At 44.5% G+C, this 27,014-nt stretch overlaps 1 protein-coding gene across 2 annotated transcripts; it reads right to left on the bottom strand.

Moving 5' to 3' along the window:
- Positions 1 to 384: 384 nt before the first annotated feature.
- LOC115125682 (xin actin-binding repeat-containing protein 1-like) lies at positions 385 to 17,997 on the bottom strand. 2 transcript variants are annotated; one of them, XM_065006854.1, is made up of 3 exons: positions 17,496 to 17,997; positions 6,580 to 6,627; positions 385 to 5,892 (listed from the first exon to the last, which is right to left on the bottom strand). In XM_065006854.1, exon 3 carries the CDS (start codon positions 5,890 to 5,892, stop codon positions 697 to 699), a length of 5,196 nt encoding a protein of 1,731 aa, XP_064862926.1. In that variant the 5' UTR covers positions 6,580 to 6,627; positions 17,496 to 17,997; the 3' UTR covers positions 385 to 696. The 2 variants fall into 2 exon arrangements, with proteins under 2 accessions (XP_064862926.1, XP_029511079.2); XM_029655219.2 differs by lacking the exon at positions 17,496 to 17,997 and having other exon boundaries at positions 6,580 to 6,645.
- Positions 17,998 to 27,014: the final 9,017 nt, after the last annotated feature.

The raw sequence follows: 27,014 nt of genomic DNA, 5'->3' as shown, positions 1-27,014 counted from the left end.
GACCCCTGAATTTCATCTCATGTTTAATGACTGAAAACAATGTATGACCCCTGAATTTTATCTCATGTTTAATGACTGAAAACAATGAATGGCCTCTGAATTTCATCTCGTGTTTTTGTTATGTTTGGAAAGAGGAAAGAAAGAGTTCTGACTCTTATTGCAATTGTAGCTTTGGCAAGAACAACTCTTCAGGGAGAGGGGCGAGGTGTGTGTGTGGGCGGGGGGGATCCAGTTTGTTGTTGATAAGCAGGACAGATAACAGGCAGCTGAACAAGAGAATATACAAACAACATTTTATTACAATTCTATCCAAACAAATGTTTCATGGAATCACACACTTTTAAAAAATCTTGTCTTCCTGGCTCTTTTTTTTTTTTTTTTTTTACCTGAAGTGTCCTTTCTCATTCATTCAAACAGTTTATAAGATATGCCATTTTAGCCAAAGCGACTTGAGTAGATACATTTTTGTATGGGTGGCCCCAGCGGGAATCGAACCCACTGCCCTTGCCGTTGCAAGCACCATTTTTAAAAAGGCGGTGACTGTTTGTTGATAGGCAGGATGACCTTGACCTACCCAATACCTGGTTGGACTGGTGGTCACTACCTAACCCCTGGGAGAGGTGCTGGTGTCTGCTGAATCACCACAGTGAATGTCTTGGTGGAGTAGACCTTTTTGCCAAACTGATCTGTCTTCTCCTAGTTCTCCCTAACTGTCTTAGTGTCGACGACCTCACTCCACTCTGGGGCTATCTTCACTTCGAGTACGCTGACCTGATGTTTCTGATTGAGAGGGCTTCTGCTACAAGGGCTACCAGAAGGGCGACACTTCAGGCTGAGCTGACAGGCTGAGCACAGTGGAGGCTGCAGGGAGGACTTTTGTCTGGCTGCAGAACCCTTCTGTCTGTCTGCAGACTCCTGTTGTCTGTCTGCAGACTCCTGTTGTCTGTATTCTGACTCCTGCTTGGTTGCAGACTGGATGGAGATGAAGGAGGATGGAGGACTGCTCTGGGACTTAATGACAGGTCCCTCATCAGCTGGCAGACCTGGGTCTCTTTGTGTCTTAGTGGAAGGGCTGTCCTTTCCCTGGGCCGTCTTAGCTCTGCTGCTGGAGCCGGTACTGATAGTGCTGATGTTGCTAGTGGAGCCTTGGGTCTGGGCTGCTGTCCCCTTTAGGGATTCCTGGGCTGCTGTCCCCTTTAGGGACTCCTTAAACAGGCCAGACAGAACAGCGATATCAGAGTCTGACTTAAGAGTGGACACAGAGTACAAAGCCTTCTTAATGGCCACTTCTATGTCCATCAGTCTGGCTAAAGTCTGCTCCTTCAGGTTCATGATCTCCTCACTTGCTCTCTCCAGATTTCCGAACACAAGAGCCATGGAGGACATTGAGGTCTCAGTATCATCTTTCAGCGTCTCTGATCTCTTCACTTCTGAGATCTTCTGTTCCACCTTGGTCTGTTGTTGTTGTTTACGTTGTCTCTTGTCTCTTGGGGCAACGACCCAGTCAGGTATATTCTCAAAGATGTTCCTGAGGGCCCTGACGTCCACCTGGCTGGTGTCTTCCTCCACCTCCTCCACCCAGGTCAAGATCTCTTTCAGCTCCTCCTGCTTCCTCAGGTTGTCAAAGATCTCCATGGCCATGGTCACGTTACCCCTCATGATCTTATCCATGTGGACCGACAGCCTCTGGCCACGCTCATCCTCTGTCTCTGCTTCCATCTCCGCTTTCTTCTCCCTCATTACCACTGTGTTTTCCTTCTCTTCTTTCTGGATGTTGTTCTCTGGTTTACTGCATGGTTGAGGCTGAGAAGGGTCACTGGCTTGCTGTCCCACAGCAGTGTGTGTAACTGTGAGAGAGTTGTGTTTCTGGTTCTCTTCACTCTGGGTCATCTTCACTTGTTTAGGTTTCACAGGGGCTTTACTCTTCCCTCCAAAGTTCTGAAGTGCTGCTTGAAACCCTATGAAGTCCTCATTGACCTTCTCTTTGTCGTTTAGGGCCCCCTGGGGTCCCTGTCTCTGCTCTGTAGGAGTCCTTTCCTGTGGTGACTTAGTGTTGCTCTCCTCCACTGGAACCGAGTTAAAACTAGTCTGTCTCTGAGGGATGACCTCAGACCCTTGACCTTCCTGGTTTAATGTCATTTCCTCATTGAGTTGGGTTGCATCACCAGTGTGTTGGGTGGCCTCGGCAGCCCCAGTATCAGCTGTTCCTACTGAGCTCCCAGCTGGCCTCTCAGATACGTACCTACTCTGTTGTGCCTCTGGAACACTATCTGTCTGTTGTAAGCCTCTGCAAAGGGCATCTGCGTAGGACTTTGGTTTGATAGTGAATGTTTGGGGAGGTTGCTCTTCTTTTGATTGACTTTTAGTTGATTTCTTTGATTCCTTTGATTTTGTTGATTCTTTTGATTGAGTTTTGGTTGATTCTTTCTGTTGACATTTAGTTGATTCTTTTGTTTGACTTTTGGTTGACTCTTTTGTTTGACTTTTGGTTGACTCTTTCGGTTGAGTACTGTTAGTACTAGCAATACTAGAAATACTACTAGTAGTTCTTATAGAAATGGTGTGGCTGTCACTGATATGTACCTCTGTCTCTGTTGACTGACTAGCTGTGCTTCCTATCATCTGACCTGGTTTAAGAGGAACTGCTGGTTTCGGCAAAAGACCTGGTTTAGGAGGAACTGCTGGTTTCGGCAGAAGACCAGGTTTTGGGCCAACAGGTCTTTTTTTTTTCTTTGAGGGAGCTAGAGATTGAGAGCCAGTCTGAGATTCATGTTTCAAAGTGGAGGCTGTAGCTAGTTTATTTGTGGTTTGGTCTGGGCTGGGGGGTTTTGCAGTTGCTACTCTCAGCTCCTTGGTGGCCACCTGTTCTCCTTCACTCATCGCTACTGAAGAGAATGGTTGAGCTTCAGTCAGAAATCCAGTCTTTAATTCACTGTGTTTTGGAACATTCCTCATATCAGGTTTCTTCTTTTGGCTTTGAAATGTAGATTTCCCAGAGTTCCTGTATATCATGGCGGCCTTGAAGTCTCCTTGGCTGACGTTAACGCCGCTAGTCTTCTCTAAAGAATGAAGCGCTGCCTGTAGATTACCTCTCAGTACCTCCTCCTTCTCCTCTTCCTCCTCCTCCTCTGTTGTAGCACTCTGTAAAGACTTCATGGCAGCTTTTAAGTGTCCTCTCTGGACCACCTCAGTGCCCTCTTGGACCTCCATACTCAAGGCTTCTGCATTTTGTAGTTCTTCAGAAGACGTAGCAGCACAGCTAGCCTCTTCGGTCTTGAGGCGGCAGGGTGTAGGTTCATGTTCTGAGGTGATAGAGGAGTGGGATGTGGAGATCTTTATAACAGAATTACAGCTTGTCTCTTCCGTCTGCACAGAGGTCTGCTGGACATCTACTACAATGTCACTGCTCTTCACAGAGATGGCTTGTCCTTCACTCATCACTACTGAAGGGGCTGGTTGAGCTTCAGTCAGAGTCCCAGTCTTTACTTCACTGTGTTGGGGAGCATACCTCACCTTAGTCTTCTTCTTATGGCTTCCTTTCTGAGATTTTGGAGATTTCCTGCAGATCATGGCAGCCTCGAAGTCTCCTTGGCTGACATTAACGCCACTAGTCTTCTCCAGAGATTGGAGCGCTGCCTGTACATTACTTCTCACTACCTCCTCCTCCTCCTCCTGGTGCTGCTCTGTGGATGTCTGGGATGTGGAGGTCTTTATAACAGAATCAGAGCACGTCTCTATCTTCTCCACAGAGGTGTGCTGGTCCTGTACTATTGCTTTAGAGGTCTTCTCTGTCTTAGTCTCGTTCTGTTGGGCACAGCTCTGGTTGGCTAAGAAGATGTTCTTAAGGACTATATCCGGATCATTCTGCTCCACCTGATCCTCTGGTTGTTGTTGTTGATTATGTATCTTTGGCTCCGTGGAGACACCTGTTACAACATCAGTCTGAAGTGGGAGTTCCTTCTCCTCTGGCTGGACCTGCAAGGTTTTCAGATACTCCAGATCTCCCTTTTCAATGCAGCTCCTGAATAACTTGACATTCCCCATGACGTTGACCTCAGGTTTGTAAGTGGCTGGGGCTGAGTGGTCCTGACTGGTGGCCAAGAGACAGCTGATGGTTGACTTCACATCGCCTCTCCTTACTTCACCAGTCTCAGTTTTAATCTCATCACCTGCAGCAATGTCTAGGACGTTGGTCTCCGTCCTCTGTTCCTGTGGGGGGTAGTACCTCTCCACCTCTCCTTCAGAATCGTTGTACAGGGAGTAAACGGTGACCTCAGTCTGTCCCTGACCGTCCTCCTGTATAACTACTCCTTTCCTCAGAGAGCTGTCCTGACTGAGGATGTCCTCAATGACCTGGACAACGTTAGCTGTTCTGAACTCTTTATCTTGGTTTGAAGCCAGACGTACCTGATGGAAAGGTACCATCACCATGGTAACCTCCACGTTCCTCTTCGCATCCTCCTTCAGGTAAACCACCTGAGGTTTAAGGGTTGCCCGGGGTAACAGCTGGAGTATAAAATTCTTAACCCTGCCCTCAGCCACCTTTTCCTGTTCTATCTCTGGTCTCAGACCGGGGGTCAGCCTGTACCTAGCCTTCTGACCACTTCCTGTCTCGCTAGCCTTGATGATGGATCCGTGGGAGTGGAGGGCGTTGAAGTGATAGAGAGAGTTCAATGTCTCATTGATGCTCTCTGCCACCATCTCCATCTCCTCTCTGTTATGGTGGTTAATCAGGTCGAACAGAGTGGACTCAAACAATTGAGCTCTGTTCCTTACGTTAGCCACTAACTCTAACATGTCCTCCTGGACCCTTCTGTCAGGAGCTAGGTCGCCTGGGAGTGAACTAGTGTTCTGGGGCTTTGGTTCCTGCATATGTGATGGTTTTCCAGTTTTATTTATTGCTTGGTTTTCAAGCAGAGAAGTACACGGATACTTTGGAATTCTTGGACTAGTTTCAACATCTGCGTTTGAAACACACTGTGACTTTCTCTCAAAGACTTGTTTGACTGTGGAGAACCCTTCATGCTGTGGCTGAACCTCAGTGTCTGCACTATTAACACCGACACCTAGTACTTCTCCCTCATACTGAGAACTCACATCAAGATTTTTAAAACAAATTTGGCTTTTGATCACTTTTTGATCTGTCTTACTGCTTCTTGTCTCAAACACTTGTTTTCTCTTCTGAACAGCTCCCCTCTCATCCTCTGACACGATAACCTTGTTCAGGGTCACGTCCTCCTGGTTGGCCCTCAGGGTGTCGACTTGCTGGCTCTCAAACAGCCTCCTAGCAGACTGGACGTCCAACCTGACCATCTCCTCCTCCTCACACTCAGTAAGTTCCCCATGATTAGCATCAGTCCTCTCCACCTGGTCTGTGGTTTCTTTAACCCTCTCCTCCTGAAGGTTCTGGTTATACCATGGCAGTTCAAACAAGGCTGATGTTCTCTTCATGTCTCCCCAAACACCAACACCAGCCCCAACTCTATTCCCGGCCCCCTCCTCGATGTGCATTTTAGAAGTGTGGGGATCCACAGTATTGCTCTGTACACAGTTCTCAAATATCAACCGCCTGGACAGGACCTCTCCCTCGTATCCGGTCTCGCCAGCTATCGGCTGGGTTTCTAAACACAGCACTTCAGCCAGCTCCTGATCCACCACCCCATCCAGGCTTTCCAGGCTCCTCAGCTCCGGGTGGGTGTGCTTCAGGAGCCTCCGCAGTTCAACTTTCTGTCGCTGTTGGTACAATGCTGACAATGCCTCTTTGGAAGGAAGAGTGGGTGAGGCGATGGATGGCTGGGTGGATGTTCTCACAGTGGGTCCTGCCTCTTGGTGAAGTCTGGATGGACCAGGTTGAAGAAGACCATCTTTCCTCTGTTGGCTAACCTCTGCCATCTTAGATGGAAAGCAAAAGGGGATATTGTTGTCATTGTCTCCATTGAGGAAAGTACCAATTCAAAGAAAACCATGCACAGAGAGGACAGCCATGCTTGAAGGGATTTATACATTACCATTGGTCAGGTTGCAAACAGCTTTCCATAAACCAAGTTGCATTCTACATTTTACTCATTTAGCAGACGCTCATTCAAGGCCACATCGACAGATCTTTCACCTAGGGGATTCGGACCAGCAACCTTTAGATTACTGACCCTTAACCGCTAGGCTGCCTGCTGCCCATTCTATTAGCTGAACTCCAAATATTCTATAAGCTCAACTCCAAAAATTATGTTTGCTGAACTCAAAACATTTTGTTAGCTTAACTCCAGAACAATGTGTTTGCTGAACTCAAAACATTTTGTTAGCTTAACTCCAGAACAATGTGTTTGCTGAACTCCAAAACAATGTGCCATAAGTCACAGTCCTCGGAGAAAGGAGACATGTCCACATTCTTCAATGTTTGTATTGTTATGGTTATATTGCCACGTTATCCCCTGAATAACAGCAACACCAAGAACAACATCCACAACAACCCACCGTTAACTGCAAGCCAAACAAACAATCCTTGTAAAACACACCTTGCACTTTGCCATGCCAACTCTGGGAGTTTATGAACACAATAGGACTCCAGTTTCCTCTGCCTACCTTGGATGGTTTCCCTCCTCTCTTGGTTGGAGAGGATGGATCTTGAGCCTGCAGGAAAAGGATCATTATATCAGGTCAGACAACCAAGAGAATTCTCTTTGGTTATAGTCACAGCCGTGTATATCCCCCTCAAGCACATACCACAACGGCTCTCAAGGAACTACACGGGACTTTATGCAAACTGGAAACCACATATCCTGAGGCCGCATTAACTGTAGCTAGGGATTTTAACAAAGCTAATTTGAGGAAAACGCTACTGAAGCTCTATCAATACATTGACTGTAGTCCTTGCTTAGGAAAAACACTAGACCACTGCTACTCATCTTTTTGCGATGCCTACAAGGCCCTCCCCCACCCTCCCTTTGGCAAATCAGATCATGACTCCATTTTGCTCCTCCCTTCCAATAGGCAGAAACTCAAACAGGAAGTACCCGTGCTAAGGTCTATTCAACGCTGGTCTGACCAATCGAAATTCATAGTTCAAGATTCTTTTGATCACGCTGACAGATATGTTTTGGGTAGCCTTTGAGAATAACATTGATGTATATACAGACACGGTGACTGAGTTCATCAGGAAGTGTGTAGTGGATGTTGTTCCCACGGTGACTGAGTTCATCAGGAAGTGTGTAGTGGATGTTGTTCCCACGGTGACTGAGTTCATCAGGAAGTGTGTAGTGGATGTTGTTCCCACGGTGACTGAGTTCATCAGGAAGTGTGTAGTGGATGTTGTTCCCACGGTGACTGAGTTCATCAGGAAGTGTGTAGTGGATGTTGTTCCCACGGTGACTACTAAAACCTACCTAAACCAGAAACTATGGATAAAACTGAAAGGACAAACCACCGCATTTGACCATTGAAAGGTGACTGGAAATATGGTTGAATACAAAACATTGTCGTTATTCCCTCCAAAAGGCAATCAAACAGGCAAAACGTCAGAACAGAGTCAAAGTGGAGTCTCAATTCAACGACTCAGACATGAGATGTATGTGGCAGGGTCTACAGATAATCACAGATGACAAAGGGAAAACCAGCCACGTTGCGGACACCGACGTCTTGCTTCCGGACAAGCTCAACACCTTCGGCCGCTTTGAGGATAACACTGTGCCAGTGATGCGGCCCTCTCCCAAGGACTGTGGGCTCTCATTCTCCGTGGCCGATGTGTTTAAGACATCTAAGCGTGTTAACCCTCTCAAGGCTGCCGGCCCAGATGGTATCCCTATCCGCGTCCTCAGAACATGCGCAGATCACCTGGTTAGAGTTTACGGACATATTAAATCTATCTCTATCCCAGTCTGCTGTCCCCACTTGCTTCAAGATGTCTACCATTGTTCCTGTACCCAAGAAAGCAAAAGTAACTGAACTAAATGACTATCGCCCCATAGCACTCACTTCTGACATCATAAAGTGCTTTGAGAGGCTAGTTAAGGATCATATCACTTCTACCTTACCTGACACCTTAGACCCACTTCAATTTGCATACCACCCCAAATAGATCCACAGATCTGCAGACTGCCCTAGCCCATCTGGACAAGAGGAATACCTATGTAAGAATGCTGTTCGTTGACTATAGCTCAGCCTTCAACACCATAGTACCCTACAAGCTCATCATTAAGCTTGGGGCCCTTGGTCTGAACCCCGCCCTGTGCAACTGGGTCCTGGAATTCCTGACGGGCCACCCCCAGGTGGTGAAGGTAGGAAACAACATCTCCACTTCACTGACCCTCAACACTGGGGCCCCACAAGGGTGCGTGCTCAGCCCCCTCCTGTAGTCCCTGTTCACCCGTGACTGCGTGTCCACGCACGCCTCCAACTCAATCATCAAGTTTGCAGACGACACAAAAGTAGTGGGCCTGATTACCAACAATGATGAGACAGCCTACAGGGAGGAGGTGAGGGCCCTGGCGGAGTGGTGCCATGAAAATAACCTCTGCCTTAACATCAACAAAACAAAGGAGATGATTGTGGACCTCAGGGAACAACAGATGGAGCACCCCCTGATCCACATTGACGGGACAGTAGTGGAGAAGGTGGAAAGCTTTAAGTTCCTCTGCGTACACATCACTGACAATCTGAAATGGTCCACCCTCACAGAGTGTGGTGAAGAATGCGCCACAGTGCCTCTTCAACCTCAAGAGGCTGAAGAAATTTGGCTTGGCCTCTTAAGACCCTCACAAACTTTTACAGATGTACCATTGTGCGCATCCTATCGGGCTGTATCACCGCCTGGTATGGCAACTGCACTGCCCTCAACAGCAGGGCTCTCCAGAGGGTGGTGAGGTCTTACCAACGCATCACCGGGGGCAAACTACCTGCCCTCCAGGACACCTACAGCACCCAATGTCACAGGACGTCCAAAAAGATTTGAAGGGCATCAACAACCCGAGACACGGCCTGTTCCCCCCGGCAACATCCAGAAGGCGAGGTCAGTACAGGTGCATCAAAGCTGGGACAGAGAGACTGAAAAACAGCTTCTATCTCAAGGACATCAGACTGTTAATTAGCCATCACTAGCCGGCTTCCACCCAGTTATTCAACCCTGTACCTTAGAGTCTGCTTCCCTGTATACATAGACATGGAATCACTGGTTATTCAACCCTGTACCTTAGAGTCTGCTTCCCTATATACATAGACATGGAATCACTGGTTACTCAACCCTGTACCTTAGAGGCTGCTTCCCTATATACATAGACATGGAATCACTGGTTACTCAACCCTGTACCTTAGAGGCTGCTGTCCTGTATACCTAGACATGGAATCACTGGTTACTCAACCCTGTACCTTAGAGGCTGCTTCCCTATATACATAGACATGGAATCACTGGTTACTCAACCCTGTACCTTAGAGGCTGCTGTCCTGTATACATAGACATGGAATCACTGGTTACTCAACCCTGTACCTTAGAGGCTGCTGCCCCATATACATAGACATGGAATCACTGGTTACTCAACCCTGTACCTTAGAGGCTGCTGCCCTATATACATAGACATGGAATCACTGGGCACTTTAATAATGTTTACATACTGTTTTACTCATCTCATATATATATACTGTATTCTATTCTACTGTATTTTAGTCTACGCCAACCCGACATTCCTCTTCCTAATATACTTATATATTTCTTAATTCCATTCTTTTACTTTTAGATTTGTGTTTATTGTTGTGAATTGTTAGATACAACTGCACTGTTGGAGCTAGGAACACAAGCATTTAGTTAGATACTACTGCACTGTTGGAGCTAGGAACACAAGCATTTAGTTAGATACTACTGCACTGTTGGAGCTAGGAACACAAGCATTTAGTTAGATACTACTGCACTGTTGGAGCTAGGAACACAAGCATTTAGTTAGATACTACTGCACTGATGGAGCTAGGAACACAAGCATTTAGTTAGATACAACTGCACTGTTGGAGCTAGGAACACAAGCATTTAGTTAGATACTACTGCACTGTTGGAGCTAGGAACACAAGCATTTAGTTAGATACTACTGCACTGTTGGAGCTAGGAACACAAGCATTTAGTTAGATACTACTGCACTGTTGGAGCTAGGAACACAAGCATTTAGTTAGATACTACTGCACTGTTGGAGATAGGAACACAAGCATTTAGTTAGATACTACTGCACTGTTGGAGCTAGAAACACAAGCATTTAGTTAGATACTACTGCACTGATGGAGCTAGGAACACAAGCATTTAGTTAGATACTACTGCACTGTTGGAGCTAGAAACACAAGCATTTAGTTAGATACTACTGCACTGTTGGAGCTAGGAACACAAGCATTTTGCTACACCAGCAATAACATCTGCTAAATATTGATTATTGTGAGCAATAATGTTTAATTTGATTTAGACATCTAAATAGAACATCAGACCATCATAATAACATCTAAATAGAACATCAGACCATCATAATAACATCTAAATAGAACATCAGACCATCATAATAACATCTAAATAGAACATCAGACCATCATAATAACATCTAAATAGAACATCAGACCATCATATTAACATCTAAATAGAACATCAGACCATCATATTAACATCTAAATAGAACATCAGACCATCATAATAACATCTAAAGAGAACATCAGACCATCATAATAACATCTAAAGAGAACATCAGACCATCATAATAACATCTAAAGAGAACATCAGACCATCATAATAACATCTAAATAGAACATCAGACCATCATAATAACATCTAAAGAGAACATCAGACCATCATAATAACATCTAAAGAGAACATCAGACCATCATAATAACATCTAAAGAGAACATCAGACCATCATAATAACATCTAAATAGAACATCAGACCATCATAATAACATCTAAAGAGAACATCAGACCATCATAATAACATCTAAAGAGAACATCAGACCATCATAATAACATCTAAATAGAACATCAGACCATCATAATAACATCTAAAGAGAACATCAGACCATCATAATAACATCTAAATAGAACATCAGACCATCATAATAACATCTAAATAGAACATCAGACCATCATATTAACATCTAAATAGAACATCAGACCATCATAATAACATCTAAAGAGAACATCAGACCATCATAATAACATCTAAAGAGAACATCAGACCATCATAATAACATCTAAATAGAACATCAGACCATCATAATAACATCTAAAGAGAACATCAGACCATCATAATAACATCTAAAGAGAACATCAGACCATCATAATAACATCTAAATAGAACATCAGACCATCATAATAACATCTAAAGAGAACATCAGACCATCATAATAACATCTAAATAGAACATCAGACCATCATAATAACATCTAAAGAGAACATCAGACCATCATAATAACATCTAAATAGAACATCAGACCATCATAATAACATCTAAATAGAACATCAGACCATCATATTAACATCTAAATAGAACATCAGACCATCATAATAACATCTAAAGAGAACATCAGACCATCATAATAACATCTAAATAGAACATCAGACCATCATAATAACATCTAAATAGAACATCAGACCATCATATTAACATCTAAATAGAACATCAGACCATCATAATAACATCTAAATAGAACATCAGACCATCATAATAACATCTAAAGAGAACATCAGACCATCATAATAACATCTAAACAGAACATCAGACCATCATAATAACATCTAAACAGAACATCAGACCATCATAATAACATCTAAAGAGAACATCAGACCATCATAATAACATCTAAATAGAACATCAGACCATCATAATAACATCTAAACAGAACATCAGACCATCATAATAACATCTAAATAGAACATCAGACCATCATAATAACATCTAAAGAGAACATCAGACCATCAGACCATCATAATAACATCTAAATAGAACATCAGACCATCATAATAACATATAAACAGAACATCAGACCATCATAATAACATCTAAACAGAACATCAGACCATCATAATAACATCTAAAGAGAACATCAGACCATCATAATAACATCTAAACAGAACATCAGACCATCATAATAACATCTAAAGAGAACATCAGACCATCATAATAACATCTAAAGAGAACATCAGACCATCATAATAACATCTAAAGAGAACATCAGACCATCATAATAACATCTAAACAGAACATCAGACCATCATAATAACATCTAAATAGAACATCAGACCATCATATTAACATCTAAATAGAACATCAGACCATCATAATAACATCTAAATAGAACATCAGACCATCATATTAACATCTAAACAGAACATCAGACCATCATAATAACATCTAAACAGAACATCAGACCATCATATTAACATCTAAACAGAACATCAGACCATCATAATAACATCTAAATAGAACATCAGACCATCATATTAACATCTAAACAGAACATCAGACCATCATAATAACATCTAAACAGAACATCAGACCATCATAATAACATCTAAACAGAACATCAGACCATCATAATAACATCTAAACAGAACATCAGACCATCATAATAACATCTAAAGAGAACATCAGACCATCATAATAACATCTAAAGAGAACATCAGACCATCATAATAACATCTAAAGAGAACATCAGACCATCATAATAACATCTAAACAGAACATCAGACCATCATAATAACATCTAAATAGAACATCAGACCATCATAATAACATCTAAATAGAACATCAGACCATCATAATAACATCTAAAGAGAACATCAGACCATCATAATAACATCTAAATAGAGTATATAGGATTTTTAGAAACATTTTATTGTAAGAGGAAATACATGCAATTTTCAGTGCGGCACCCTCTGTACCTAGTTGAAGACCGAATACGTTCTGGGGGAAATGTCCCCATCTTAGCCAATCATAATAACTTCTAAATAGAGATTAGCACCTGTTCTGAAACTATAGTGAACAATTACAGGCCCTCATTCCACATGTCAACTATTTGAGTTTTATTACTGTATAGTTGAAGTCAGAAGTTTACAGACACCTTAGCAAAATACATTTAAACTCTGTTTTTCACAATTCCTGACATTTAATCCTAGTGAAAATTCCCCGTCTTAGGTCAGTTAGGATCAGCACTTTATTTTAAGAATGTGAAATGTCAGAATAAAAGTATAGAGAGTGATTTATTTCCGCTTTTAGTTCTTTCATCACATTCCCAGTGGGTCAGAAGTTTACATACACTCAATTAGTATTTGGTAGCATTGCCTCAAAATAGTTTAACTTGGGTCAAACGTTTCGGGTAGCCTTCTACCTGCTTCCGACAATTTTGGCCCATTCCTCCTGACAGAGCTGGTGTAACTATGTCAAATGGTGTAACTGAGTCAGGTTTGTAAGTCTCCTTGCACGCACACGCTTTTTCAGTTATCCCTACAAATGTTCTATGGGATTAAGGTCAGGGCTTTGTGACGGCAACTCCAATACCTTGATGTTGTTGTCCTTAAGCAAATTTGCCACAACTTTGGAAGTTTGCTTGGGGTCATTGTCCATTTGGAAGACCCATTTGCGACCAAGCATTAACTTCCTGACTGATGTCTTGAGATGTTGCTTCAATATTTGCACATCATTTTCCTACCTCATGATGCCATCTATTTTGTGAAGTGCACTAGTCCCTCTTGCAGCAAAACACCCCACAACATGATGCTGCTAACCCCGTGCTTCACGGTTGGGATGGTGTTCTTCGGCTTGCAAGCCTCCCCCTTTTTCCTCCAAACATAACGATGGTCATTATGGCCAAACAGTTCTATTTTTGTTTCATCAGACCAGAGGACATTTCTCCAAAAAGTACGATCTTTGTCCCCATGTGCAGTTGCAAACCGTAGTCTGGCTTTTTTTTGGCGGTTTCGGAACAGTGGTTTCTTCCTTGCTGAGCGGCCTTTCAGGTTATGTCGATATAGGACTCGTTTTACTGTGGATATAGATACTTTTGTACCAGTTTCCCCCAGCATCTTCACAAGGTCCTTTGTTGTTGTTCTGGGATTGATTTGCACTTTTCACACGAAAGTACGTTAATCTCTAGGAGACAGAACGTGTCTCCTTCCTGAGTGAAATAATCTGTTTGTCAACAATTGTTGGAAAAATGACTTGTGCCATGGACAGAGTAGATATTCTAACCGACTTGCCAAAACTAGTTTGTTAACAAGAAATGTATGGAGTGGTTGAAAAACAGAGTTTTAATGACTCCAACCTAAGTGCATGTAAACTTCCAACCTCAACTGCATGTATAAATTGGAGGCTATAAAGCTGAGGTGCATTATACAGCACATAAAAACACAGAGAAACAGGAAGTCAGGAAGTAGCAGTCTGTCTTTAGGAGCATTGAGCAGCCATCAAATCCAGTGGGAATGAAACCAACAACAGTATTGTTTGGTGTTTCTAGGGCCATGCTCTTATCCACTGAACCACACAGGACCACATGACAATTAGTTATCATTTCCCTGTCAGTAGTCATTACACCGTAATACACTCACTGAGCTGTTCTGTAACAGCTGTCTGTTCTAAATGTACCACTGGGTGAGTGGGAGGACACTGAACGCCTTTGACACAAATACAGATACAGAAGCAGACCAAGGGCCTTGTGATTCACTGTAGAACCTATAGAAGAATCAGGGCCTTGTGATTCACACAGCAGAATATATAGAAGAATCAGGGCCTTGTGATTCACACAGCAGAATATATAGAAGAATCAGGGCCTTGTGATTCACACAGCAGAATCTATAGAAGAATCAGTGCCTTGTGATTCACTGTAGAACCTATAGAACAACCAGGGCCTTGTGATTCACTGTAGAACCTATAGAACAATCAGGGCCTTGTGATTCACACAGCAGAATATATAGAAGAATCAGGGCCTTGTGATTCACACAGCAGAATATATAGAAGAATCAGGGCCTTGTGATTCACACAGCAGAATATATAGAAGAATCAGGGCCTTGTGATTCACACAGCAGAATCTATAGAAGAATCAGGGCCTTGTGATTCACCGTATAAACTATAGAAGAATCAGTGCCTTGTGATTCACTGTAGAACCTATAGAACAATCAGGGCCTTGTGATTCACTGTAGAACCTATAGAAGAATCAGGGCCTTGTGATTCACACAGCAGAATATATAGAAGAATCAGGGCCTTGTGATTCACACAGCAGAATCTATAGAAGAATCAGGGCCTTGTGATTCACCGTATAAACTATAGAAGAATCAGGGCCTTGTGATTCACTGTAGAACCTATAGAAGAATCAGGGCCTTGTGATTCACACAGCAGAATATATAGAAGAATCAGGGCCTTGTGATTCACACAGCAGAATCTATAGAAGAATCAGGGCCTTGTGATTCACCGTATAAACTATAGAAAAATCAGGGCCTTGTGATTCACCGTATAAACTATAGAAGAATCAGGGCCTTGTGATTCACTGTAGAACCTATAGAACAATCAGGGCCTTGTGATTCACTGTAGAACCTATAGAACAATCAGGGCCTTGTGATTCACACAGCAGAATATATAGAAGAATCAGGGCCTTGTGATTCACACAGCAGAATCTATAGAAGAATCAGGGCCTTGTGATTCACCGTATAAACTATAGAAGAATCAGGGCCTTGTGATTCACTGTAGAACCTGCAGCAGAATATATAGAAGAATCAGGGCCTTGTGATTCACACAGCAGAATCTATAGAAGAATCAGGGCCTTGTGATTCACCGTATAAACTATAGAAAAATCAGGGCCTTGTGATTCACCGTATAAACTATAGAAGAATCAGGGCCTTGTGATTCACTGTAGAACCTATAGAACAATCAGGGCCGTGTGATTCACTGTAGAACCTATAGAACAATCAGGGCCTTGTGATTCACACAGCAGAATATATAGAAGAATCAGGGCCTTGTGATTCACACAGCAGAATCTATAGAAGAATCAGGGCCTTGTGATTCACCGTATAAACTATAGAAGAATCAGGGCCTTGTGATTCACTGTAGAACCTATAGAAGAATCAGGGCCTTGTGATTCACACAGCAGAATATATAGAAGAATCAGGGCCTTGTGATTCACACAGCAGAATCTATAGAAGAATCAGGGCCTTGTGATTCACCGTATAAACTATAGAAAAATCAGGGCCTTGTGATTCACCGTATAAACTATAGAAGAATCAGGGCCTTGTGATTCACTGTAGAACCTGTAGAAGAATCAGGGCCTTGTGATTCACTGTAGAACCTGTAGAACAATCAGGGCCTTGTGATTCACTGTAGAACCTATAGAACAATCAGGGCCTTGTGATTCACCGTAGAACCTATAGAAGAATCAGGGCCTTGTGATTCACTGTAGAACCTATAGAACAATCAGGGCCTTGTGATTCACTGTAGAACCTATAGAACAATCAGGGCCTTGTGATTCACTGTAGAACCTATAGAACAATCAGGGCCTTGTGATTCACACAGCAGAATATATAGAAGAATCAGGGCCTTGTGATTCACACAGCAGAATCTATAGAAGAATCAGGGCCTTGTGATTCACCGTATAAACTATAGAAGAATCAGGGCCTTGTGATTCACTGTAGAACCTATAGAAGAATCAGGGCCTTGTGATTCACACAGCAGAATATATAGAAGAATCAGGGCCTTGTGATTCACACAGCAGAATCTATAGAAGAATCAGGGCCTTGTGATTCACCGTATAAACTATAGAAGAATCAGGGCCTTGTGATTCACTGTAGAACCTGTAGAAGAATCAGGGCCTTGTGATTCACTGTAGAACCTGTAGAACAATCAGGGCCTTGTGATTCACTGTAGAACCTATAGAACAATCAGGGCCTTGTGATTCACCGTAGAACCTATAGAAGAATCAGGGCCTTGTGATTCACTGTAGAACCTATAGAACAATCAGGGCCTTGTGATTCACTGTAGAACCTATAGAACAATCAGGGCCTTGTGATTCACCGTATAAACTATAGAAGAATCAGGGCCTTGTGATTCACTGTATAAACTATAGAAGAATCAGGGCCTTGTGATTCACTGTAGAACACACCCCTGCCCACATGTACACACCCCTACCCACATATACACACCCCTACCCACATATACACACCCCTGCACACATATACACACCCCTACCCACATATACACACCCCTGCACACATATACACACCCCTACCCACATATACACACCCCTACCCACATATACACACCCCTACCCACATACACACATATACACACCCCTACCCACATACACACATATACACACCCCTACCCACATATACACACCCCTACACACATATACACACCCCTACCCACATATACACACCCCTGCCAACATATACACACCCCTACCCACATGCACACAAACAAACAAACCTATACATGCTCAATTCCATCTTCACCAAAAATGAATCCACATGATTTTCCTTCATGTTAAACACGCCACGTACTCACAGGGGTAAACTGCTCTCAATCCCTTGTTCGTGACTGTCCTCTGTCCTCTGTCCTCTGTCCTCTGTCCTCTGTCCTCTGTCCTCTGTCCTCTGTCCTCTGTCCTCTGTCCTCTGTCCTCTGTCCTCTGTCCTCTGTCCTCTGTCCTCTGTCCTCTGGGTTTGAACGTATGAATGTAACTGCTGCTACTGTCTCTCTCTCGCTATAGGACTGGTATCTGAGAGGTTAGCTTTAAATGGTTAGTCTCTCTCTCGCTATAGGACTGGTATCTGAGAGGTTAGCTTTAAATGGTTAGTCTCTCTCTCGCTATAGGACTGGTATCTGAGAGGTTAGCTTTAAATGGTTAGTCTCTCTCTCGCTATAGGACTGGTATCTGAGAGGTTAGCTTTAAATGGTTAGTCTCTCTCTCGCTATAGGACTGGTATCTGAGAGGTTAGCTTTAAATGGTTAGTCTCTCTCTCGCTATAGGACTGGTATCTGAGAGGTTAGCTTTAAATGGTTAGTCTCTCTCTCTCGCTATAGGACTGGTATCTGAGAGGTTAGCTTTAAATGGTTAGTCTCTCTCTCGCTATAGGACTGGTATCTGAGAGGTTAGCTTTAAATGGTTAGTCTCTCTCTCGCTATAGGACTGGTATCTGAGAGGTTAGCTTTAAATGGTTAGTCTCTCTCTCGCTATAGGACTGGTATCTGAGAGGTTAGCTTTAAATGGTTAGTCTCTCTCTCGCTATAGGACTGGTATCTGAGAGGTTAGCTTTAAATGGTTAGTCTCTCTCTCGCTATAGGACTGGTATCTGAGAGGTTAGCTTTAAATGGTTAGTCTCTCTCTCGCTATAGGACTGGTATCTGAGAGGTTAGCTTTAAATGGTTAGTCTCTCTCTCGCTATAGGACTGGTATCTGAGAGGTTAGCTTTAAATGGTTAGTCTCTCTCTCGCTATAGGACTGGTATCTGAGAGGTTAGCTTTAAATGGTTAGTCTCTCTCTCGCTATAGGACTGGTATCTGAGAGGTTAGCTTTAAATGGTTAGTCTCTCTCTCGCTATAGGACTGGTATCTGAGAGGTTAGCTTTAAGTGGTTAGCCTCTCTCCCTCTGTCTCTGTCTGTCACTCTCTGTCTCTGTTTGTCTCTGTCTGTCTCTATGTCTCTCTGTCTCTATGTCTCTCTGTCTCTGTCTCTCTCTCTCTCTCTCACTCTCTGTCTCTCTCTCTGCACCTCTTGCTCTCTCTCTATATAAATCTCTCTCTCTCTCTCTCCACCTCTTGCTCTCTCTCTATATAAATCTCTCTCTCTCTCTCTCCACCTCTTGCTCTCTCTATATATAAATCTCTCTCTCTCTGTCACTGTGTATTCCTGCCTGCTCCAGTGACAGCTGAGCATGTCATCCCAACACTTCCACACTGGAAGAAGGATCTGGTTCCAGGGTCTATTTCTGTCTTTAAGGGCGACTGGCCTAGTATTCTCCCCCCTTCTCCCTCCCCTTCCTCCACTGACCGCCAGCACTATTCCCACACACTAGCCTGAGTCAATCACAGGCTGGCCCTGTCCACCACAGTGACAGAACTATCCCCTCTCCTCCTCCTCCCTTCTCCTCCCTGCCCCTCACTTTACCAGTCAGGGTTTTATTTTGGCCTCATGTCCCAGCATAGGACCGCCCAATCTGTGATGTCAGCAGTGTTTACAAGACAGTGAGCCTCAGGTCGTGGTTCATAGGAACACTGTGACCCAAGAGTTTCAAATCAAATCACATTTTTATTTGTCACATACACATGGTTAGCCAATGTTAATGCGAGTGTAGCGAAATGCTTGTGCTTCTAGTTTCGACAATGCAGTAATAACCAACAAGTAATCTAACCTAACAATTCCACAACTACTACCTTATACACACAAGTGTAAAGGGATAAAGAATATGTACATAAAGTTATATGAATGAGTGATGGTACAGAACAGCATAGGCAAGATGCAGTAGATGGTATCGAGTACAGTATATACAGTGGGGCAAAAAAGTATTTAGTCAGCCACCAATTGTGCAAGTTCTCCCACTTAAAAAGATGAGAGATGCCTGTAATTTTCATCATAGGTACATTTCAACTATGACAGACAAAATGAGGGAAAAAAGTCCAGAAAATCACATTGTCGGATTTTTAATGAATTCTTTATTTTTATTTTTATTTTTTTTATTTTTTCACCTTTATTCAACCAGGTAGGCTAGTTGAGAACAAGTTCTCATTTGCAACTGCGACCTGGCCAAGATAAAGCATAGCAGTGTGAACAGACACCATAGAGTTACACATGGAGTAAACAATTAACAAGTCAATAACACAGTAGAAAAAAAAGAGAGTCTATATACATTGTGTGCAAAAGGCATGAGGAGGTAGGCGAATAATTACAATTTTGCAGATTAACACTGGATCAAATCAAATCAAATGTATTTATATAGCCCTTCGTACATCAGCTGATATCTCAAAGTGCTGTACAGAAACCCAGCCTAAAACCCCAAACAGCAAGCAATGCAGGTGTAGAAGCACGGTGGCTAGGAAAAACTCCCTAGAAAGGCCAAAACCTAGGAAGAAACCTAGAGAGGAACCAGGCTATGTGGGGTGGCCAGTCCTCTTCTGGCTGTGCCGGGTGGAGATTATAACAGAACATGGCCAAGATGTTCAAATGTTCATAAATGACCAGCATGGTCGAATAATAATTAAGGCAGAACAGTTGAAACTGGAGCAGCAGCACGGTCAGGTGGACTGGGGACAGCAAGGAGTCATCATGTCAGGTAGTCCTGGGGCATGGTCCTAGGGCTCAGGTCCTCCGAGAGAGAGAAAGAAAGAGAGAAGGAGAGAATTAGAGAACGCACACTTAGATTCACACAGGACACCGAATAGGACAGGAGAAGTACTCCAGATATAACAAACTGACCCTAGCCCCCCGACACATAAACTACTGCAGCATAAATACTGGAGGCTGAGACAGGAGGGGTCAGGAGACACTGTGGCCCCATCCGAGGACACACCCGGACAGGGCCAAAAAAAAATCACTGGAGTGATAAATGATCAGATGGTCATGTACAGGTAGAGATGAGGTGTTGGCTTTAGGGATGATCAGTGAGATACACCTGCTGGAGTGCGTGCTACGGGTGGGTGTTGCCATCGTGACCAGTAAACTGAGATAAGGCGGAGCTTTACCTAGCATGGACTTGTAGATGACCTGGAGCCAGTGGGTCTGGCGACGAATATGTAGCGAGGGCCAGCCGACTAGAGCATACAGGTCGCAGTGGTGGGTGGTATAAGGTGCTTTAGTAACAAAACGGATGGCACTGTGATAAACTGCATCCAGTTTGCTGAGTAGAGTATTGGAAGCTATTTTGTAGATGACATCGCCAAAGTCGAGGAACGGTAGGATAGTCAGTTTTACTAGGGTTGGCGGCGTGAATGAAGGAGGCTTTGTTGCGGAATAGAAAGCCGACTCTAGGTTTGATTTTAGATTGGAGATGTTTGATATGAGTCTGGAAGGAGAGTTTACAGTCTAGCCAGACACCTAGGTACTTATATTTTATATATAAATTTGATTTGATTTGATTTATAGATCTCCACATATTCTAGGTCGGAACCATCCAGGGTGGTGATGCTAGTCGGGCATGCGGGTGCAGGCAGCGAACGGTTGAAAAGCATGCATTTAGTTTTACTAGCGTTTGAGAGCAGTTGGAGGCCACGGAAGGAGTGTTGTAAGGCATTGAAGCTCGTTTGGAGGTTAGATAGCACAGTGTCCAAGGACGGGCCGAAAGTATACAGAATGGTGTCGTCTGCGTAGAGGTGGATCAGGGAATCGCCCGCAGCAAGAGCAACATCATTGATATATACAGAGAAAAGAGTCGGCCCGAGATTTGAACCCTGTGGCACCCCCATAGAGACTGCCAGAGGACCGGACAGCATGCCCTCCGATTTGACACACTGAACTCTGTCTGCAAAGTAGTTGGTGAACCAGGCAAAGCAGTCATCAGAAAAACCGAGGCTACTGAGTCTGCCGATAAGAATATGGCGATTGACCGAGTCGAAAGCCTTGGCCAGGTCGATGAAGACGGCTGCACAGTACTGTCTTTTATCGATGGCGGTTATGATATCGTTTAGTACCTTGAGCGTGGCTGAGGTGCAACCGTGACCGGCTGGGAAACCAGATTGCACAGCAGAGAAGGTACGGTGGGATTCGAGATGGTCAGTGACCTGTTTGTTGACTTGGCTTTCGAAGACCTTAGATAGGCAGGGCAGGATGGATATAGGTCTGTAACAGTTTGGGTCCAGGGTGTCTCCCCCTTTGAAGAGGGAGATGACTGCGGCAGCTTTCCAATCCTTGGGGATCTCAGACGATATGAAAGAGAGGTTGAACAGGCTGGTAATAGGGGTTGCGACAATGGCGGCGGATAGTTTCAGAAATAGAGGGTCCAGATTGTCAAGCCCAGCTGATTTGTACGGGTCCAGGTTTTGCAGCTCTTTCAGAACATCTGCTATCTGGATTTGGGTAAAGGAGAACCTGGAGAGGCTTGGGCGAGTAGCTGCAAATTTCTGCCTGATGAAGCTGGCCTTTGCTTTCCTGACTGACTGCGTGTATTGGTTCCTGACTTCCCTGAACAGTTGCATATCGCGGGGACTATTCGATGCTATTGCAGTCTGCCACAGGATGTTTTTGTGCTGGTCGAGGGCAGTCAGGTCTGGAGTGAACTTTGCAAATTATGGTGGAAAATATGTATTTGGTCACCTACAAACAAGCAAGATTTCTGGCTCTCGCAGACCTGTAACTTCTTCTTTAAGAGGCTCCTCTGTCCTCCACTCGTTACCTGTATTAATGGCACCTGTTTGAACTTGTTATCAGTATAAAAGACACCTGTCCACAACCTCAAACAGTCACAATCCAAACTCAAACCTCTCAGGTCTGTGAGAGCCAGAAATCTTGCTTGTTTGTAGGTGACCAAATACTTATTTTGCACCATAATTGGCAAATAGATTCATTAAAAATCCTACAATGTGATTTTCTGGATTTCTTTTCTCATTTTGTCTGTCATAGTTGAAGTGTACCTATGATGAAAATTACAGGCCTCTCTCATATTTTTAAGTGGGAGAACTTGCACAATTGGTGGCTGACTAAATACTTTTTTGCCCCACTGTACATATGAGATGAGTAATGTAGGGTATGTAAACATTATATTAAGTGGCATTGTTTAAAGTGGCTAGTGATACCTTTTTTTACATCAATTTCCATTATTAAAGTGGCTGAAGATTTGAGTCAGTATGTTGGCAGCAGCCACTCAATGTTAGTGATGGCTGTTTAACAGTCTGATGGCCTTGAGATAGAAACTGTTTTTCAGTCTCTCAGTCCCTGCTTTGATGCACCTGTACTGACCTCGCCTTCTGGATGATAGCGGGGTGAACAGGCAGTGGCTGGGGTGGTTGTTGTCCTTGATGATCTTTATGGCCTTCCTGTGACATCGGGTGGTATAGGTGTCCTGGAGGGCAGGTAGTTTGCCCCCGGTGATGCGTTGTGCAGACATGTTTTCAGTGCTGCAGTAGTCAACTACTGATCTGGAGAAGATGATCAACTGCCTCTCCCAACTTGATCAATGCAGTGCCCTCCTTGGTGGTCTCCTCTCAAAGACTTGATCAATGCAATGCCCTCCTTGGTGGTCTCCTCTCAAAGACTTGATCAATGCAATGCCCTCCTTGGTGGTCTCCTCTCAAAGACTTGATCAATGCAATGCCCTCCTTGGTGGTCTCCTCTCAAAGACTTGATCAATGCAGTGCCCTCCTTGGTGGTCTCCTCTCAAAGACTTGATTAATGCAGTGCCCTCCTTGGTGGTCTCCTCTCAAAGACTTGATTAATGCAATGTGGTGGTCTCCTCAAAGACTTGATCAATGCAGTGCCCTCCTTGGTGGTCTCCTCTCAAAGACTTGATTAATGCAGTGCCCTCCTTGGTGGTCTCCTCTCAAAGACTTGATTAATGCAGTGCCCTCCTTGGTGGTCTCCTCTCAAAGACTTGATTAATGCAATGCCCTCCTTGGTGGTCTCCTCTCAAAGACTTGATCAATGCAGTGCCCTCCTTGGTGGTCTCCTCTCAAAGACTTGATTAATGCAGTGCCCTCCTTGGTGGTCTCCTCTCAAAGACTTGATTAATGCAGTGCCCTCCTTGGTGGTCTCCTCTCAAAGACTTGATTAATGCAATGCCCTCCTTTGTGGTCTCCTCTCAAAGACTTGATCAATGCAGTGCCCTCCTTGGTGGTCTCCTCTCAAAGACTTGATTAATGCAGTGCCCTTCTTGGTGGTCTCCTCTCAAAGACTTGATTAATGCAATGCCCTCCTTGGTGGTCTCCTCTCAAAGACTTGATCAATGCAGTGCCCTCCTTGGTGGTCTCCTCTCAAAGACTTGATTAATGCAGTGCCCTCCTTGGTGGTCTCCTCTCAAAGACTTGATTAATGCAGTGCCCTCCTTGGTGGTCTCCTCTCAAAGACTTGATTAATGCAGTGCCCTCCTTGGTGGTCTCCTCTCAAAGACTTGATTAATGCAATGCCCTCCTTGGTGGTCTCCTCTCAAAGACTTGATCAATGCAGTGCCCTCCTTGGTGGTCTCCTCTCAAAGACTTGATTAATGCAGTGCCCTCCTTGGTGGTCTCCTCTCAAAGACTTGATTAATGCAGTGCCCTCCTTGGTGGTCTCCTCTCAAAGACTTGATTAATGCAATGCCCTCCTTGGTGGTCTCCTCTCAAAGACTTGATCAATGCAGTGCCCTCCTTGGTGGTCTCCTCTCAAAGACTTGATTAATGCAGTGCCCTCCTTGGTGGTCTCCTCTCAAAGACTTGATTAATGCAGTGCCCTCCTTGGTGGTCTCCTCTCAAAGACTTGATTAATGCAATGCCCTCCTTTGTGGTCTCCTCTCAAAGACTTGATCAATGCAGTGCCCTCCTTGGTGGTCTCCTCTCAAAGACTTGATTAATGCAGTGCCCTTCTTGGTGGTCTCCTCTCAAAGACTTGATTAATGCAATGCCCTCCTTGGTGGTCTCCTCTCAAAGACTTGATCAATGCAGTGCCCTCCTTGGTGGTCTCCTCTCAAAGACTTGATTAATGCAGTGCCCTCCTTGGTGGTCTCCTCTCAAAGACTTGATTAATGCAGTGCCCTCCTTGGTGGTCTCCTCTCAAAGACTTGATTAATGCAATGCCCTCCTTTGTGGTCTCCTCTCAAAGACTTGATCAATGCAGTGCCCTCCTTGGTGGTCTCCTCTCAAAGACTTGATTAATGCAGTGCCCTTCTTGGTGGTCTCCTCTCAAAGACTTGATTAATGCAATGCCCTCCTTGGTGGTCTCCTCTCAAAGACTTGATCAATGCAGTGCCCTCCTTGGTGGTCTCCTCTCAAAGACTTGCCCTCTATCTTTAAGTCTGAATCACTTTCCCTTAATGTGATCTATGGCTGTTTTTGGTCTTTTACCTTAGTTTCCAGTTCTTTGTTCTGTCCTCTCATCTTTTATTATTGACTTTAGTTTCCAGTTATATTGTTGTTCTTCTTCTTATTATCTGATACAGTAAAGGTTGACTGTGGACTGCGGTGGGGGTATGTATGACCTAAATACGGTATATAATCTTGCACATTGATGATGAAATGTCATCACATAATATGATTTGATGACTAGGACAGTACTGTTGTTACTCACCATTCGGAGATGCTGTAGGGACCCCGTGTGGCTCATTTGGTAGAGTGTGGCGCTTGCAGCTCCATTCCCACGGGGAACCAGTACTGGAAAAAGTACAAACATGTATCCACTCACTACTTACTGTAAGTCGCTTTGGATAAGAGCGTCTGCTAAATGACTAAAATGTTAAATGTAGATATCATGTCCAGATTGATATCACTAATGGTCTTACTCCTCTCTCAGCGCGTCATATTATCCACCTTGGATTACAGACAAGACAGTGTTAGTCTGATGCCGCTGTTAATCACCAGATTGTTAGTATGATGCCAGGGGTCCAGGTGCAGCATGTCCAGTTGTTGGTCCAGGTGCAGCACGTCCAGGTGTTGGTCCAGGTGCAGCACGTCCAGGTGTTGGTCCAGGTGCAGCACGTCCAGGTGTAGAATGTACAGGTGTTGGTCCAGGTGCAGCATGTCCAGGTGTTGGTCCAGTTGCAGCATGTCCAGGTGTTGGTCCAGGTGCAGCATGTCCAGGTGTTGGTCCAGGTGCAGCATATCCAGGTGTTGGTCCAGGTGTAGCATGTCCAGGTGTAGCATGTCCAGGTGTTGGTCCAGGTGTAGCATGTCCAGGTGCAGCATATCCAAGTGTTGGTCCAGGTGTAGCATGTCCAGGTGTAACATGTCCAGGTGTTGGTCCAGGTGTAGCATGTCCAGGTGTTGGTCCAGGTGTAGCATGTCCAGGTGTAGCATGTCCAGGTGTTGGTCCAGGTGCAGCATGTCCAGGTATTGTTCCAGGTGTAGCATGTCCAGGTGTAGCATGTCCAGGTGTAGCATGTTCAGGTGTAGCATGTCCAGGTGTAGCATGTCCAGGTGTTGGTCCAGGTGTAGCATGTTCAGGTGTAGCATGTCCAGGTGTAGCATGTCCAGGTGTAGCATGTCCAGGTGTAGCATGTTCAGGTGTAGCATGTCCAGGTGTAGCACGTCCAGGTGTTGGTCCAGGTGTAGCACGTCCAGGTGTAGAATGTACAGGTGTTGGTCCAGGTGCAGCATGTCCAGGTGTTGGTCCAGTTGCAGCATGTCCAGGTGTTGGTCCAGGTGCAGCATGTCCAGGTGTTGGTCCAGGTGCAGCATATCCAGGTGTTGGTCCAGGTGTAGCATGTCCAGGTGTAGCATGTCCAGGTGTAGCATGTCCAGGTGTAGCATGTTCAGGTGTAGCATGTCCAGGTGTAGCACGTCCAGGTGTTGGTCCAGGTGTAGCACGTCCAGGTGTAGCATGTACAGGTGTTGGTCCAGGTGCAGGTCCAGGTGCAGCATGTTCAGGTGTAGCATGTCCAGGTGTAGCATGTACAGGTGTTGGTCCAGGTGCAGGTCCAGGTGCAGCATGTCCAGGTGTAGCATGTCCAGGTGTAGCATGTCCAGGTGTTGGTCCAGGTGTTGAATGTCCAGGTGTTGTTCCAGGTGTAGAATATCTAGGTGCAGCATTTCTGGGTGTTGGTCCAGGTGTTGAATGTCCAGGTGTTGGTCCAGGTGTTGGTCCAGTTGTAGAATGTGCAGGTGTTGGTCCAGGTGTAGCATGTCCAGGTGTAGCATGTCCAGGTGTAGCATGTCCAGGTGTAGCATATCCAGGTGTTGGTCCAGGTGTAGCATGTCCAGGTGTAGCATGTCCAGGTGTAGCATATCCAGGTGTTGGTCCAGGTGCAGCATGTCCAGGTATTGTTCCAGGTGTAGCATGTCTAGGTGTAGCATGTCCAGGTGTAGCATGTCCAGGTGTAGCATGTTCAGGTGTAGCATGTCCAGGTGTTGGTCCAGGTGTAGCATGTTCAGGTGTAGCATGTCCAGGTGTAGCATGTCCAGGTGTAGCAT

This window comes from Oncorhynchus nerka, linkage group LG22 (genome assembly GCF_034236695.1).
Source record: "Oncorhynchus nerka isolate Pitt River linkage group LG22, Oner_Uvic_2.0, whole genome shotgun sequence".
Taxonomy (NCBI): Eukaryota; Metazoa; Chordata; class Actinopteri; order Salmoniformes; family Salmonidae; genus Oncorhynchus; species Oncorhynchus nerka.
This window is presented reverse-complemented; position numbering and strand designations above follow the sequence as displayed.